This window comes from Leucoraja erinacea, chromosome 23 (assembly GCF_028641065.1).
Source record: "Leucoraja erinacea ecotype New England chromosome 23, Leri_hhj_1, whole genome shotgun sequence".
Classification (NCBI taxonomy): domain Eukaryota; kingdom Metazoa; phylum Chordata; class Chondrichthyes; order Rajiformes; family Rajidae; genus Leucoraja; species Leucoraja erinaceus.
Window position 1 is genome coordinate 19,118,648 of NC_073399.1, and position 16,352 is coordinate 19,134,999.

The 16,352-nt window shown below is 44.0% G+C and overlaps 1 protein-coding gene across 1 annotated transcript; it reads right to left on the bottom strand.

Moving 5' to 3' along the window:
* Window positions 1-1,127: 1,127 nt before the first annotated feature.
* LOC129708338 (WW domain-binding protein 2-like) lies at window positions 1,128-13,325 on the bottom strand. The gene is made up of 8 exons (XM_055654017.1): window positions 13,175-13,325; window positions 10,146-10,254; window positions 8,971-9,109; window positions 8,263-8,355; window positions 6,980-7,120; window positions 5,243-5,359; window positions 3,558-3,634; window positions 1,128-1,550 (listed from the first exon to the last, which is right to left on the bottom strand). Exons 1-8 carry the CDS (start codon window positions 13,210-13,212, stop codon window positions 1,509-1,511), a joined length of 756 nt encoding a protein of 251 aa, XP_055509992.1. The 5' UTR covers window positions 13,213-13,325; the 3' UTR covers window positions 1,128-1,508.
* Window positions 13,326-16,352: the final 3,027 nt, after the last annotated feature.

A 16,352-nucleotide genomic window follows, 5' to 3' on the forward strand; every position in this document is an offset into this window, starting at 1 on the left:
AACAGGCCCTTTGGCCCAACATGCCCATGCTGACCAACATGCCCCATCTACACTAGTCCCACCTGGCTGCCTGGCATATATCCCTCCAGACCTAACCTATGCATGCACCTATCTAAATGTTTCTTACCACCTCCAGCAGGTCGTTCCAGGCATCCACCACTCTTTGTGTAAATAAATTTCCCCTCAGGTTCCTATTAAAAATTTCCATCCTCACCTTAAACCCATGTCCTCTGGTTCTCAATTCTTCTACTCTGGGCTAAAGTCTGCATGTTTACCCGATCTATTGCTCTCATGATTTTGTACTCCTCCAAGATCACCCCTCAACCTCCTGCACTCCAAGGTACAGTGTCCTAGTCTGCTTAACCACTCCCTATTGTCAGGCCCTCATGTCCTGGCAACATCCTCAAGGGATGTTATAGTGATTTGACAACATTGATCTACAATCATTAAAACAATTTGTGTCTTGTTTTTTTGGGGGTACTTGCCTTGCATAAACTGGTTGTGGCTTTTCCTCGATTATTACAACGCTGAATTGGCCATTTATCACTTTGGGATATTCTGTGCATGGTCAAACAGAAATACAAGCTCTTCCTGCATTGTGGCCAATTACTCAAGGGTAGGATGGCAGCAGGTAGAATGGAGGCATTCGTAAGAACGGAGCAACTGCTTTTTGAAGGCTCTAAGCAACTCTGAAATTTGGCTCTCTAAATAATTGGCCTATGGTCATGTGTTAGCTGATTTGCAAAATTTTTGCTTTAACATAGTTCCTGGTGCAGAGATTTGCATAGCCTGGGGAAAATGCGGGCATTACAAACCTTGCTACCAAAAGTGAAATTCAGTGATGGGAACTGTAAACTCAGTTTATCTTTTGGTTATTTTTCACACTTCTTTACCTACGATCCCAGCAGTAGCTATGTGCGGCTTCAGTGGTTTCACTCTGGCTGCCCAAGGTACACATGGGATGGACGGGATGGGACAGTGGAGAGCGAGGCCATGTATACTAGTTTGCAGAGTCCATCAGAGGTATTGCAATGAAGTGACAATGTTCAGATAAACTGTGCTGGTTTCCCCAAATATTTCAGATGAGGAGGTGGAGAGGGAATCTGAAAGCTGCAATCAAAATCATGCAGAGTGCATAAATAAGTTTTTTTAATTTGCTCTATCGGGGGAGCTATCAGAATGAATGATTCACAAAATAATTAAAATTAACACAAGTAAACCCTTACTTATATAGCGAGTATTTTGGGCGTTGGAATGCACTAACATAGGGAGACAGGTCCTTCTGTTGTGTTCAGAAGGGAGCTGGCATGAAATATAAAGTATTCACGGAGTTGTAGTGACAAACAATTGCTAGATTGCTCTTAGATAGAGTCCGCACAGATGTGATAGGTTGAATCGCCGCCTTCCTGTGATCTCCAGTTGAATGGTTATTGTTATGGGTTGAGAGCAGTGTGGAAGGGGCATGTTGTGGGTCGATGCATTGCAGTTACCAGTTCATCACCCTGCTGTCACTGGCTCTTGGCATATGCCGAGTATGGAGGGGGCTGCTCCTGTGTGAGAGGAAAGAGAAGGAAAGTGAGCATCATCACGACATAGGTAGAAGCAGCTCGAGAACAAGGGCTCGAGATGAATTGCAGCAGACACAAACAAAACTTTTAACTCTGTCACTTCTCTCCACCCTACCTGGTGGAAATTGACCAGTGTTAAAGTACAGTTAACATGAGACCAATTACCTGCCCCACCGGGTCTGCACAAGGGAGTGCTCGTGAACCTTCAAAATCTTCACATAATGAAAGGCTGCTTCCTCTCAGGAATAAGGAGTAATTGTCAAGATAATGGGTTGAACACTCGGTCCAAGAACCTCCCCCCCTTCTTTTCCCCGCACACCCCAACCCAACCCGTGTTCATCCATCTCTCCCACCAACCCAGTCACCCTGCTCCTGTAATCACCCCCATACACTCCTCTCCACTAGTCCCATATTTCTTTCTATCCCATCTTTTTCTTGCCCTTTACCCTTCCACCATATTCCTCCTCCAAGGACTGTTTCTGGCTGCACAATAAACTTCAATAGTGATCCAAACCCTTACTTTTGTTTGCACTGGTATTATGATTATTAATTTATTGATTTTTTTCCATCATTATATGTCATTGTGATTGATTTTGCATTTACAGGCCTGTTAAGCTACTGCAAGTCAGACTTTCATAGTTCTATTTTGACAATTAAACACACTTGACTCTTGACTTAACTTAAATTCATCCCACTGCTTCAAGACTGATTGACCTTCAAGTAATTATTTCCCATGCATTTTTTGCCAAACTATTTCCCAGTCTAATTAAATTAGCCTTATCCCACACCCCCTCCCTCACATTTAGAAAATTAGCACCCAAAATTCTGGAGGTTGAAGAAAAAAAAATAACAATTACCAAACAAAACATTTGGCAGATCACTCCAGCATGTGCAGTTAGTTCACCACAATTAACAGAAATATATTAATCCAAATAGTTCTAGGAAACATGGATTCATGCAATTTCCTACATTTATATTTACTATTAACATTTGAGTAGATTTTGCTAGTTGCCCATCTCCTCTATAAACTTTGAACACTATTATGACTGCGTCATAGATAATCTAAAACAGTGGCTCCCAAGTTGTGGTCTGCAGACCCCTGGTGGTCAGGGAAAATAATTATGAATAAAATAAATAGGAGACTTGTTTGGCCCATCAAGTCTATACTTGTTTGTTCCTAGAACAGTGTCATAAATCTACATTCCTGCTCTGTAACATGTTCTCTCTCACCTCAATCAACTCCCCCCCGATTCTCCTGTCACCCACCTGCACAAGGGGTAATTTACTATGGCCAGCTAACATACCGACTAACAAGGATCTGGGATGTGGGAGGAAACCGGAGGAACTGGAGAACGCACCAACTCTTACAGACAGCAGCAGTCAGATTGAACCTGCGTCAGAGCTACGAGGCAACAGCACTAACTGCTGTGTTAATGCCATCTGATTACTTCGGACTCATGGGGGTTCCATCAGGAAAACACAGCATGCTTCTGACTGGGACTCTGGTGGCTGCCGAGGAGATCTCTAGCAAATGTATTAAATGCAGCATGCAACAGAAGAAGTCACACAAAGGCTGCAAGAGGCAGATAGAGTGAGAGGCTGAGGGAGGGGTAGCCCAGGCTGGGGGTGAAGCATGAGGACCCCTTTTTGGACAAATCTAGGCAGGAGAATCCACCACCTAGGAATTACGAATTATGTCTATATTGGGTCTGCACCCAATGTTTAGGCCTCTGTTACCCAGGTAACAACTGCCATCTTGACTAAACGTATACGATTCTAAGGGGGATTTTGATAGGTTGGATACTGAGAGGATGTTTTCCCTAATAGCATCATTTCGAACCAAGGGGTGCATTGCTTGATGTTAAAACCGAGTGCCTGAAATGGGAAGTGTTGACATTCCAGCAAGGTTACTGGAAAGTGATAAGCCTTAAATTAAAAATGTTTGCCATCAGAAAGAGCCACACTGCCCACTTCCCTGTCCCTTCTTACCATGGGCACATGCGTAATGGGAGGGTTTGGCAGCCTCCTGTTTACACCTCTATCCCCTTCTGCAAAATTCACTGGTGCTAAAAAAACAAAACAAGGAGTTACATACTGTTGAACAGAAATTTGCAGTAACAGCCAGTATTATTGCCTTCCTTCACAGTGGGAAACCTTGATTCCGCTGTGTGGGGATGTTCATGTTAAATTCTATCGTGTATTGTGTTCTTTTTATTCGTTTGGTAACTCAAATCTCACTGCACCAATTGGTGCATGTGACAAAATGTAACTTGAACTTGACTTGAACTAATGGCTTCCTCACCCCCCCATCCCAAAATTCTTCTACATAGAGACTGATGGTGGTGTTATTGCTAGCTCAGTACAGAACGAGAATCAAATCTCATGGCATTGATGCAGGGCTCAAGTGAGACCGCACCTGAATTATTGTGGATAGGTCTGTTCTCACTGACGAAAGATGAATACACATGCAATAGAGCGAGCACAGCAAAGATTGAATCCTGGGAATGGGTTTGTCATCTGAAGAGAGGTTATGCAAACTTGGAGAATAGGGTGTCATCTTATTGAAATATGCAGTATATTGTTTTACAAAGCATTATAGAGTTCATGCAGGAATGATGTTTCCCCTGCTTTGAAATTCAAGAACCAGAGGTCACAATCTCAAAATATGCAATTGGCTACTCAGTACTGAGAGATGAAGGGGGCTCATCAGCAGAGTAGGCATGAAAATGGGATATTCTTGCTTGTGTTCCTTCTGCAAGAGTAGTCTGTAGATGATGCACACTGCATCTGTCTTGCACTTCCAGTGGAGGGAATGGATGTTTAGGGTGATGAGAGGGGCAATGCCAGTCAGGGATTTGCTTTGTTCTGAATGGTGTTGGTTGTCTTGAGTTGCTGGCACTGTACTCATCCAGGCCAATGGAGGATATTTCATCATGCTTCTGGTAAAACCACGTTGTTGTTTCTTGACATCACAAAGGGCATATCGATTTGTCTGATGACTCATTGCTTTCTGTGGCGGTGGGGGTCTCGGGATTTTTGGGAGGAACTGAGGGGGAAAACCACTCAGCACTTGTGGCTGCGCACGTTTGCCAATGCTTCAGCACACCTTTAGCAACCTGCCACCGTTGAAGCAATCATTGCCAATTCCTCCCATCCGTCTACTTAATTGTCTACCACCATTCATGACTGTACTTAGCAGAACTATAGATGTTTGACCTGATCCATTGGTGTAGGATTGCTTAGCCCTGTTAACTAGATGGCGTGTTTGCTGTTTTGCACACGTCCTTTGCTGCATCTTCACCAGGTTGACTTATTATTACTAGGTACACCTGATGCCATGCCCTCAGCACCCCTCACTGAACTAGGATTAGTGCCCTAGTTTGATCTTTTATCTGTAACTTCATGGACCTACTCCACTATATTTTATTACCGCACTATATTAAATTGCGATGTTTAAATGTGATATTCATCTTCTCTGGGGAAAGAGAGAGAATAGGTTTGACAACAATAGCAAGCATAGATACGCTATCTAGCTATAGACCTCAATCGCATTCCCTAGGTGCACTGGAGCACTGATATGCCTATCACTGGCGTGCATTCGCCCATTTTGCTGTCACATCCTAAAGTCAAAACAGCACAGAAAAGTGTAAAAGATTTCAAAAGCACCAATTTACCTGTAGGCATCTGTTGCCCTCCATCTCCCGCAGGAAGGGTCATTGGTCCAGGATAAGGGGGCGGTGGCATATAGTTCATTGTACGCTCTGTGGGAGGTGGTCCTGGGTAAAATCCCACTGCAGCAATGAAGGAGGTAGGTAAGTAACATATAAACAAGTACATCAGACTCACAGATCCCAGTTCTCCACGTCCCAAAATAAGGAAACCTCCGCTTCACCGCCATCCACAATCCCAACCCTTCTTAGTCCTGAAATGGAGTTTATGGATTAGGATTGATTCTTGTTCTAAACTGCAGTGATCATTTTAAAAAGTTGCCTCGGATTTCTTTGCACGAAGAGTTATTGTAAATAGCTGACTAATAGCCCCAGCTTCTGTTAGGTTTAGTGTATTTACTAAATTAGGACCAGTTCAAACTTGGCCAGGATTCAACCCCCTGCTTTTTGGCAATTAAGAAGAATAAGAAGCGGCACTCAAGAAAACTGGTCCAAGAAATAAGAGATTAAGAGGGAGAAAAACACAGTGGAACCTGTGAACTTTCATTGCCCCTGATACTTTGCTCAACAGCCATCCTCTGGGTGGGTTTTGGAAGGGTAGGAGCTAACACCTTGTCACAGCCAGGTACAATTTTGTCCTGACTCAGTGCAGAACAAGTTATCTAATAAACCCACCAGCAAGAATTTGAGCTGAATTCCACTCTCAGGAGGCACGTGTTAAATCTATCAGGAGTGAGAAAATGGGACTGAACACAAGCAGAGAAACTGTCTTCCACAACAGTAATTATCAAAGAAAAAGTTGTCCCCATAAACACCAGTTCTGGGATTGCAATGGTGGGGTGCTCCTTTTCTCGTTTGTTCATTTGCTGCTGGATATTTTGGAGAGATGTGGATAAATAATCAAACTACCTTACATCCTGGAGCAACATGTTCCACAGTGGAGCAAATCAAGAGAACTTCCGCTCCAAATGTCTAAGCGTTGAACACAGGAAATGCTTATGCAAAAATAGGTGACTGTACAAGATGGAGAATATAATTAAATTGTTTTTAGCTTTTAGTTTAAACATTAAGGAATTTGCCCATTATAGTCCAGACAGATGTTGAGCAGTTAATAGCATTGCAACATCTATTAAAAAAAATCATGAGAATTAATGGACACCAAAGAGAGAACTGGTTACAGGAAAATGGGTGATTCGTGGCATTGCTCTCATAGTTGGCATATTCTGTGAGCTGAATGCTCCCTTTCTCTGTAAAATGCAAGAAATAATACAATTATCCCTCAAAGGATTCTGGATGTCTTAGTTGAGCAAGGTATCTCTGAAATAATGATTTGTTCCTTAAACAGATAATATTCAACAGATCAGAAGATGGACACATAGTTAGGACTGATCTGTGACCTTTATTTTCAATGCAGATAAATGATAGTGTACGAGAGCACAGTTGGAGAACTGAAGAAACAATAATCCTAAAAGTCATTCTGTTTATATTTTGATTCTCCACAGTTCAGTTAGTTACATTTAGTTTATAGTCACGGGTACCGAGGTACAGTGAAAAGCTTTTGTTGCGTGCTAACCAGCCATTGCCGTCTATTTGGTCTGTGAATAATCTGATCCATATATTCCCCATCAAGTATCTTGTGTTTACTCAAAGCATATGGTTGATTCATCAAGGCAGTAGGGGGACTGACACAGACCAAATTGTAGCGCTAAAGAACAGTTTACCTTTGGAAATATATCAACTCACCTGGAGGTGGGGGCGGGTAAACAAACATGGCAGATGGTGCTGGAGGGTACATTGGCACCTCCATGGGTGGTGCCATTACACCTACACTGTTTGGCATGAAGTTGTAGCAGCATACATCTGATTGGACTGTGCCCCTGGAAGCTGTAAGATAATATTGATTCAGGGTTTAATAAACAACTGCATGTTTCATAATTGGATTGAAGAATTCTGGATAGAATGCAGTAAGAGATGAGCAAATTGTATTCTCCAGGAAATCTTCTCAAAGAAATATCCAGTCTATTCTAGTCCCATGTAGCATTTTTAATTTAATAACAAGACAGTGCACTTTTCTTCATGCGACACTTTGAAAGTCTCCACAAATTCCACAGGAATTCTGCTTTTAATTTAATGAATAAACTCCAAAGTTGCTTCTCCTATAGAAGGCTGCAAACGGATTTGAAAAACAAGTTGTCCAGGCACTAGTCACACTACAAATCTCCATGGGCACAAGGTCTATGTGAGCTTTCAAAACACTAAGGCTATTTGCACAGAGGTACTTCAGAATAGCAAGGATTGGTAGTGAATCGGTGGAATTCGTTGCCACAGAAGGGTGTGGAGGCCAAGCCAATGGATATTTTTAAAGCAGGAGATTGATAGATTCTTGATTAGTATGAGTGTCAGGGGTTATGGAGAGAAGGCAGGAAAATGGGGTGGAGGGGGAAAGATAGATCAGCGACAATTGAATGACAGAGTAGCCTTGATTGGCCGAATGGTCTAATTCTGCTCCAATAATTTATGAACATGAATTTCAACTTATTTTTTATAATATTTCAGGAACTATTATAATCATTCACATCTGCTTCTTTTTTTTAGTGCTCTGTTAAGTTTTGAAATCAAAGTTGTTCTTTTCCATCCTAGTTTGCTGTATGTGAGTGATTCAACCATCTGCATAGCCAGCCTGTTGACCACACAGTTGCAGGAATGAATGCATTGGAGCAGAGGTTAGTGACAAGCTGCAGCCTCACCAATGACCATACTAACTGGCCCACTGTCTGCTGAAACCTATTGACTCATGATCTTCTGATTCAGGGGTGTAAGCCACAGCTGACAGGCAAATTACAAGGAGTGGATCCTCCAGATTGTTGCCCAGCTGTTGGAAACATGGCATAGCAAGGGGCAACAGTTTTGAAGCATACCAAGAGACAAGACATAGAGAAGGAAAGCACAAACCACCAAGTGGGAGAAGGGCTTAAAGACAATGAGTGAGGAGGCTCAAATCTGCAAAATGAGAAGAGAAGCTGTACCCTGTTGAGCTGTCTGTAACATCAGCTGGCCAAATTCGATGGCTCCTCCGTTGATGAAGGTAAGTTTAAAGGTCGCACAACCTTGCCATCCTCCTGTGGAGAGAAAAGGGGTTAGAATTCAATTTTATTCTTAAAAAGGCATGAAGAGCTGGAGTAACTCAGCAGGTCAATAAGCATCTCTGGAGAGCATAGATAGGCAAGTCCAATCTGAAATATCACCTATTCATGTTATCCAGAGATGCTGCCTGATCCGCTGAGTTACTCCAGCACTCTATGTCTTTTTTTGTAAATGAACAGCTGCAGTTCCATGTTTCTCCATTTTATTCTTCACATATCTCTATCAACTCCCAACAGATTCCACAACCATATATGCACTTAACTTACTACCAATTAACTTACTAACCCGCACTTCTTTAGGAAATGGGAAGAAATCCCCATTAGCCGCTTGACATTTGCATGCTGCCGCATAATAACATTACTCAAAGTCACTGGCCAGGTGCAATCTGTACATTACTAACACAGAACTCTATTGCTCCTCCACTGCTTCCATGTTATCAACCTGCTGATCCATATTCTTCCCAATAAACACTGATATCTGTTGTTTGTCCCTCACTTGCTTCTATTAGTTGTAAGTAAACAAGGTAAATGACAATAAGCAAGGTTTCTCCCCAAATGCTTGCACAACTGATTCTTGTTACCCTTGCTCACCATTTGGCTCGGCATTGATGGTGCCTTTGATGTAGTTTGCCCCAAGGACTGGTTGTTTAATCTCGCATCCATTCATCAAGTAAAACGGCATTGTGAATGATTTCAGTGCTTCTCTGCTATCTTTTGCCACAAAGATTAGCTGCCAAAAAACAGAGACACAAGATGCCTTGGCTTAGGATACGAGGAGCATGACAATAAATGCAGAAAATGAGAGTCCTAGCCTGTCACAGCTTGGTGGATCACCTTACAAATAGAACTGAGCTTCCTGCAGACATACACATGGGTCTCTAGCCAGGGGTCAGAGTTACACAGTACGGTATCAGCACAGAGCAGTCTGTGCTGGGGTCCCGGTATCAGCACACACTCTGTTGGTGGGGTTACAGTGTCAGCAAAGACCAGGTCTTTGCCTGGAGTTAGGGTTCTGGTATCAGCACTTGCCACTGAGCTTTGGGCCTCTGCTTGGGGGAGGGGGTTGCCGGTGTGAGTACAGACCCAGTCTCTGCTGGGAGCTGGGGTCCTGGTGACAGCACAAACCATTCTGCTCAGTGGGGGGGGGTCCTAGTATCAGCACAGACCCAATCTCTGCTGGGCGCTGGGTCTCTGATGGAGTTGGGCATTAGTACAGGTCAGTTGCTGTCAGGGATGAGGTTCTAGTAAAGGCAGACCCGTGTCTGCTGGGGTGTGCGTCCGGGATTCAGCACAGTCACTGCTGATGGGGTCCTGATAACAGCAGCGACCTAGTCTCTGCCAGGAGATGGATTGCATGTGTCAGCACAAACTAGTTATTGTTCAAAGTGGTGTCCTGATATCAGAACAGACCCGTCTTTTTTGGCCGCCCGTGGGTCCCTGATGGAGGTGTGGTCCCAGTGTTAAGGCTAGTCTCTGACAGGGGTTGGAGTGCAAGCATAGACCAGTTATTGTTCAGTTGGGGTTCTGGCATCAGCACAGACCTACTCTGCAGGGCACTGGGGTGGTGTCCCAGCATTATTGATAGTCTGACAGGGATGGGGTTCCTGAATCAGCTAATCAATGACAGTTCTAATAACCTGCAGACTTTTTCATGACTTCACAAACTGGAATCATTAACTTTGTTTCTCTGCTGATGCTGCCTGACCAAATGAATATTTCCTGTTGAATTTCATCTTTCCACCGTTTAGCTTTGCCACATCACGTACTTGGTAGGACATCAGGTAAATAGTTCCCTTCCTTGAGCCTCTGAAAGCTTCCACATTGTTGCCGACGTCAGTGAACGACAGCTCCACATGATCCTGTGACATCAACACACTGCAGGCACAGGAAACAGGCAACATCAGACTCGGACAGGGACACCAGCTTCTTCAAATGCCTGCCACCACTTTGTTTTCCTGCCATAAGCTCGTTGCTTTTCGAAGACAACATAAGAAATACTCTTTACATGTGTAAAATTGGCATAGATAATGCCCACTGGTCCAAAGAAAATAATTTTACATGTGTGAATTGTTATCCCTCACATAAATACTTCAAAACATAATAGATATTATACTCAAAAAATAGATTAATGTGTATTTTAAAAATCTACCTAAATTAGATAAATATTTTGTACTGAATGCACGCTTTTTCCTTCCTTTTTGGTCTCCTAATGTACAATTTTGGTCTCCTAATGTACAGTTTAGGTCTTCTAATCTGAGGAAAGACATTCTTGCCATAGAGGGAGTACAGAGAAGGTTCACCAGACTGATTCCTGGGATGTCAGGACTTTCATATGAAGAAAGACTGGATATACTCGGCTTGTACTCGTTAGAATTTAGAAGATTGAGGGGGGATCTTATAGAAACGTACAAAATTCTTAAGGGGTTGGACAAGCTAGATGCAGGAAGATTGTTCCCAATGTTGGGGAAGTCCAGAACAAGGGGTCACAGTTTAAGGGTAAGGGGGAAATCTTTTAGGACCAAGATGAGAAAAACATTTTTCACACAGTGAGTGGTGAATCTCTGGAATTCTCTGCCACAGAAGGTAGTTGAGGCCAGTTCATTAGCTATATTTAAGAGGGAGTTAGATGTGGCCCTTGTGGCTAAAGGGATCAGGGGGTATGGAGAGAAGGCAGGTACGGGATACTGAGTTGGATGATCAGCCATGATCATATTGAATGGCGGTGCAGGCTCGAAGGGCTGAATGGCCTACTCCTGCACCTAATTTCTATGTTTCTATGTTTATCACAACAGGCCCTTCAGCCTTCCTGGTGACATGATTGTTGTTGGACATGGTGACTTCACACCCCTACCCTTGGGCTGCTGCCTGACAGAAATTTACACTGGGAAATGGGAAAAGATCCTCGAGAGCTAACAAGGGTAGCAACAGATCATTGCTGCCTGCAAGTTCCAGGCTGTTTGCCGAGAGTGTGGGGCAGCAGCAGCACAGTTAGAAGACCCACAATCTAACAGCTAACAAGACCCAGGTTCAACTTCGATCTTTGGTGCTGTCTGCATGTTCTCCCTGCGATTGTGTGAGTTTCCTTTGGGTGCTCCAGTCTCCTCACACATCCTGAAGACATGTGGGTCGGTGGATTGATTGGCCACAATGTGCAGTTGAATGGTAGAATCTGTAGGAGTTGATGAGAATGTGTAGGGAAATGGAAACAAAATGCTGGAGTAATTCGGTGGGTCCGGTAGCATCTCTGAAAAACGTGGATGGTGAAATTTCAGATTGGGCCCCTTCTTTAGTCCCTATCCAAAACGTCACGTATCCATGTTCTCCAGAGATGCTGCCTGACCTGCTGAGTTACGTATGTCTATCTTTGATATAAACCAGCATCAGCAGTTCCTTTTTATTATTAAAAAATGGCATTGGTGTAGGATGGGTTGTTACTGGTGAGCATGGATTCAGTTTTTTTGACTGGCCGGTTTCCATGTCGTGTGACTTTTTGCTTACTGTTACCATCATTGGTGACAGCTGGGTGTAAAGTTAGTACAAGGAATTACATAAACAGTTATTACTGGAATTCCTCACAGCAGATTGTAGCTACACACCATATATAAGGTTTATATGAACTTATAGACCATATAATTCTATACGTATAGCAGACATATGGTCACCCTGCTATAAGATCAGTAAACAAACTGGAAAGGGTGCAAAAAAGGTTTACAAATAGGTTACTGGGTCTGGAGGGTTTCACTTCTGGAGAGGCTGGTTCTTTTTTTCCCTTGAGGCTAGGATGCTGGGTTAGCAACCTAATAGAGGTATATAAAACCATAAAGGGCATTCTCAAGGTGAATAGCCACAGTCTTTTTCCCTGGGTAGAGGAGTCTAAAGTAGAGGGCACAGGTTTAAGGAAAGAGGAGAAAGGTTTAAAAGGGACCTGAAGGCAATCTTTTCACACTGCAGGGAATGCAGACGTGGAACGAGTTCCCAAAGTGGTAAAGGCAGGTACGTTTAAAAGACACTCTGACAAGTATCTGGATAGGAAAGATTTGGAAGGATATGGACCAGGAGGTGACAAGTGTAACCAGCTGGACTATGCGACTTGGTGGGCAAAGGTGAAAGAGTTAAGCTGAAGGGTCTGATTCTATGCTATATAGATATGACTCTACATGGGAAGAGACTGGTTTCTCTTAGCATAACGAATAAAAACAGGGATTTAAAACGTGGGATAAAAGGATTCGAGGAGTGATGAGTGAACATTTTTCACCCAAAGGGTGGTAGAGGTCTGGACTTTGCTGCCTCTGCGGGTAGGAGAGGCAGAGACCCCACCCCCATCACATTTAGACAGCACCTGCACATGTCCTTGAATTGTGTGCGGCAGGGCCGAAAAATCGGGAAAGGTGGACAGCATGAGCACGATGGGCAGAACTGCCTCCTCCCGTGCGGGGGTTGTCCATACTGCCGAAGGAGGGTGGAGCGGGGCGGGGGAGGAGGCGGTCGAGGTAGGGCTCGGGGAGGTGGGTGCAGCGGCGGACCAGGTGTCAGGTAGATACTAGAGCACAGATACTCCGCTGTATGATCATTGGTGTCAGGGGCCTGGAGGAGGGATGGGCAGGGGGGAGGGGAGCCGGTGGATGGATGGTCGGGGGAGGGCCCAGGAGGGGACGAGGCGGAGCTGTCGGCCTCACCCGTCACCGTTATCCATTATCATTGACCTCAGCATCACTAAAATGAAGAACCTAAGCACAGAATCAGTTACAAGCGCGGCCCGGCCGACGCTCCCCGGCTCCGCTGCTGAGATACGTACCTACCGCGGCCTACATCGGCCGCTCCGTTCAGCGCCATCGCTCGCTCGCTCGCTTCGCCCGCCGTGGGAGCACCGCTGGGAACGCGGCGTCACCCTCTTAAAGGGGCAGTCCCGCTCCGCCCGTCCTCCGACTGCAACCCCGCCTCTTAAAGGAACGCCACTCTTCTTTCCATCTCCATCCACACTCAGTCTTCCCATGATTGCCCGTGCGACAGATTCCGAAAGGGCTAGAGAAAGAGTGGATTTAATTTGTTTATTATATGTTATCGGTGTGCATTGTGTTTACAGGCCTAGTAATGCTGCATGTAAGAATTGCATTGTTCCGTTGTCGATTAAATACTATTACTCTTCAAATTCTTCAACTCTTCAAATATGTCAATTAAATACTTTTAACTCTTCAAATTCTTACTTGCTGCACCATAACAGCCCGTAAACACAAACACGTAAATAAAACACAATAAACAAAAAAGCAATAACCCTAATACAGTTTAAAAAAAAACCCGAAGTGCATAGTGCATACAAAGACAGTCCACAGTTCACAGTTAAGATTAGTGTTGTGCAGTGTTGAAGAACCTGATGGGTGTTGGGAAGAAGCCATTCTTGTACCTTGTGGTCACTTTTTTCAGACCTACACCTTCTTCGCAATTGTAGGAATGAAATAAGAGCATAGCTGGGGCGGTGTGGGTCTTTGATGACACTGGGTGCCTTTTTGTGGCAGGGACAACATTTCAAGTTGAGGCCCTTCTTGGGGTAGGGGGGAAGGCATAAAAACATAAAAAAAAAAACTAAATGCTCCTTCAGACCTGCTGTTATTAATCAAGGTCATGATATTCCACCTCAATGCCAGTTTTCTCCACTTTCCCCAAATCTACTATTTGTGACTTTGAATAACTCCAAATGACTGAATCTCCAAAACTCTAAAATATTCCAAAGATTGACAATCCTCAGCATGAGGAAGTTTCTCCTCCTCTGTTTTGAACAGACTACCTTTGATTCTGAGACCCTGAGCCTAGTTCTCAACACAATATACTGTAATAACTCAGTGGAATATGCACAAAAAGCTGGAGTAACACAGCGGGACAGGCAGCATCTCTGGAGAGAAGGAATGGGTGATGTTTCGGGTTGAGACCCTTCACCCATTCCTTCTCTCCAGAGATGCTGCCTGTCCTGCTGAGTTACTCCAGCTTTTTGTGTCTATCTTCGGTTTAAACCAGCATCTGCAATTCTTTCCTGTACATAATAACTTAGTGGGTCAGGCAGCATCTGTGGAGGGAATGGATATGCAATGTTTCAGGTTGGAACCCTTATCAGATTGGAGGAGAATTTCTTCAAAGTAGTCAGATATTAAGATTTTGCAGTGGAACATTAAAATGGGGACGCAATGAAATGCAGGTACTGCAGTCAGCATGGATTTACGAAGGGGAAATCATGCTCGACTAATCTTCTGGAATTTTTTGAGGATGTAACTAGGAAAATGGTTGGCAGACAGGAAACAAAGAGTCGGGATTAACGGGTCCCTTTCAGAATAGCAGGCAGTGACTAGTGAGGTACCGCAAGGCTCGGTGCTGGGACCACAGCTATTTGCAATATACATCAATGATTTAGATGATGGGATTCAAAGTAACATTAGCAAATTTGGAGATGACACAAAGCTGGGTGGCAGTGTGAACTGTGAGAAGGATGCTATGAGAATGCAGGGTGACTTGGACAGGTTGGGTGAGTTGGCAGATGCATGGCAGATGCAGTTTAATGTGGATAAATGTGAGGTTATCCACTTTGGTAGCAAAAACAGAAAGGCAGATTATTATCTAAATAGTGTCAAGTTGGGAAAAGGGGAAATACAACGGGATCTGGGGTCCTTGTTCACCAGTCAATGAAAGTAAGCATGCAGGCACAGCAGGCAGTGAAGAAAGCGAATGGCATGTTGGCCTTCATAACAAGAGTAGTTGAGTATAGGAGCAAAGAGGTCCTTCTGCAGTTGTATAGGGCCCTAATGAGACCACACCTGGAGTAGCGTGTGCAGTTTTGGTCATCTAATTTGAGGAAGGACATTATTGCTATTGAGGGAGTGCAGCTTAGGTTTACAAGGTTAATTCCCAGGATGGCGGGACTGTCATATGCTGAGAGAATGGAGCTGCTGGGCTTGTATACTCTGGAGTTTAGTAGGATGAGGGGGGATCTTATTGAAACATACAAGATTATTAAGGGTTTGGACACGCTAGAGGCAGGAAACATGTTCCCGATGTTGGGGGAGCCCAGAACCAGGGGCCTAAGAATAAGGGGCAAGACATTTAGAACAGAGACAAGAAAACACTTTTTCACACAGTTGTGAGTCTGTGGAATTCTCTGCCTCAGAGGGCGGTTCTCTGGATACTTTCAAGAGAGAGCTAGATAGGGCTCTTAAAGATAGTGGAGTCAGGGGATATGGGGAGAAGGCAGGAACGGGGTACTGATTGGGGATGATCAGCCATGATCACATTGAATGGCGGTGCTGGCTCGAAGGGCCGAATGGCCGACTCCTGCACCTATTGTCTATTGAATCTTGAACAAAACACAAAGTTCTAGAGTAACTCAGTTGGTCAGGCAGTATCTGTGGAGGGAATGGATAGGCAACGTTTCTGATCAGAACCTGAAGGGTCCCAGCCCGAAACATTGCCAATCCATTCCCGCCACAGATACTACCTGACCTGCTGATTTGCTCAAGATTCTAGCATCTGTGGTTGCTTTTATCTTCAATCTAAATTCGTCAGCCTGGAGAAACAGCCTTCCTACAAGAAGGTTACTAGTTTCAATAAGATCACCTTTCATTCTTCTAAGCTTCAGAAAACATAGATCTAGCCTCTTGTTATATAACAAACCATCCAGTCCTAGCATCAACGCCATGAATCTTCAAAGCAAAGCAACCCTGACCTTTTTAGATAAGTGCGTGGACAATGTTCTTGGCATTATCTCATCAAGACTATACACTACAAAAATTGCTATCTCCAAATCCACTCCAGCAGACAATGGGAATTAGAGCAGGAGGTGCAAACATTGGTGCTGCTGCAGTCAGCCACAGTGGAACTACATACAGAGGGAAACGACCTATGGCAGAAAAGTTGCGCCATTCCAGAAGGTTCCTGCAACTCAGACTGACACTATGATAAACAATTATACATAACTGTCAGCCAAGGCAAAA

Excerpts from the sequence above, each read along its gene's own strand:
- LOC129708338 (XM_055654017.1), bottom strand. The coding sequence starts at position 13,212 with ATGGCGCTGAACGGAGCGGCCGATGTAGGCCGCGGTAG. Across the intron at positions 8,356-8,970 it reads CATCAATGCCGAGCCAAATG|GAGGATGGCAAGGTTGTGCG; the intron begins GTGAGCAAGGGT and ends TTCTCTCCACAG. Across the intron at positions 7,121-8,262 it reads GTTACAGACAGCTCAACAGG|CTTCCAGGGGCACAGTCCAA; the intron begins GTACAGCTTCTC and ends ATTATCTTACAG.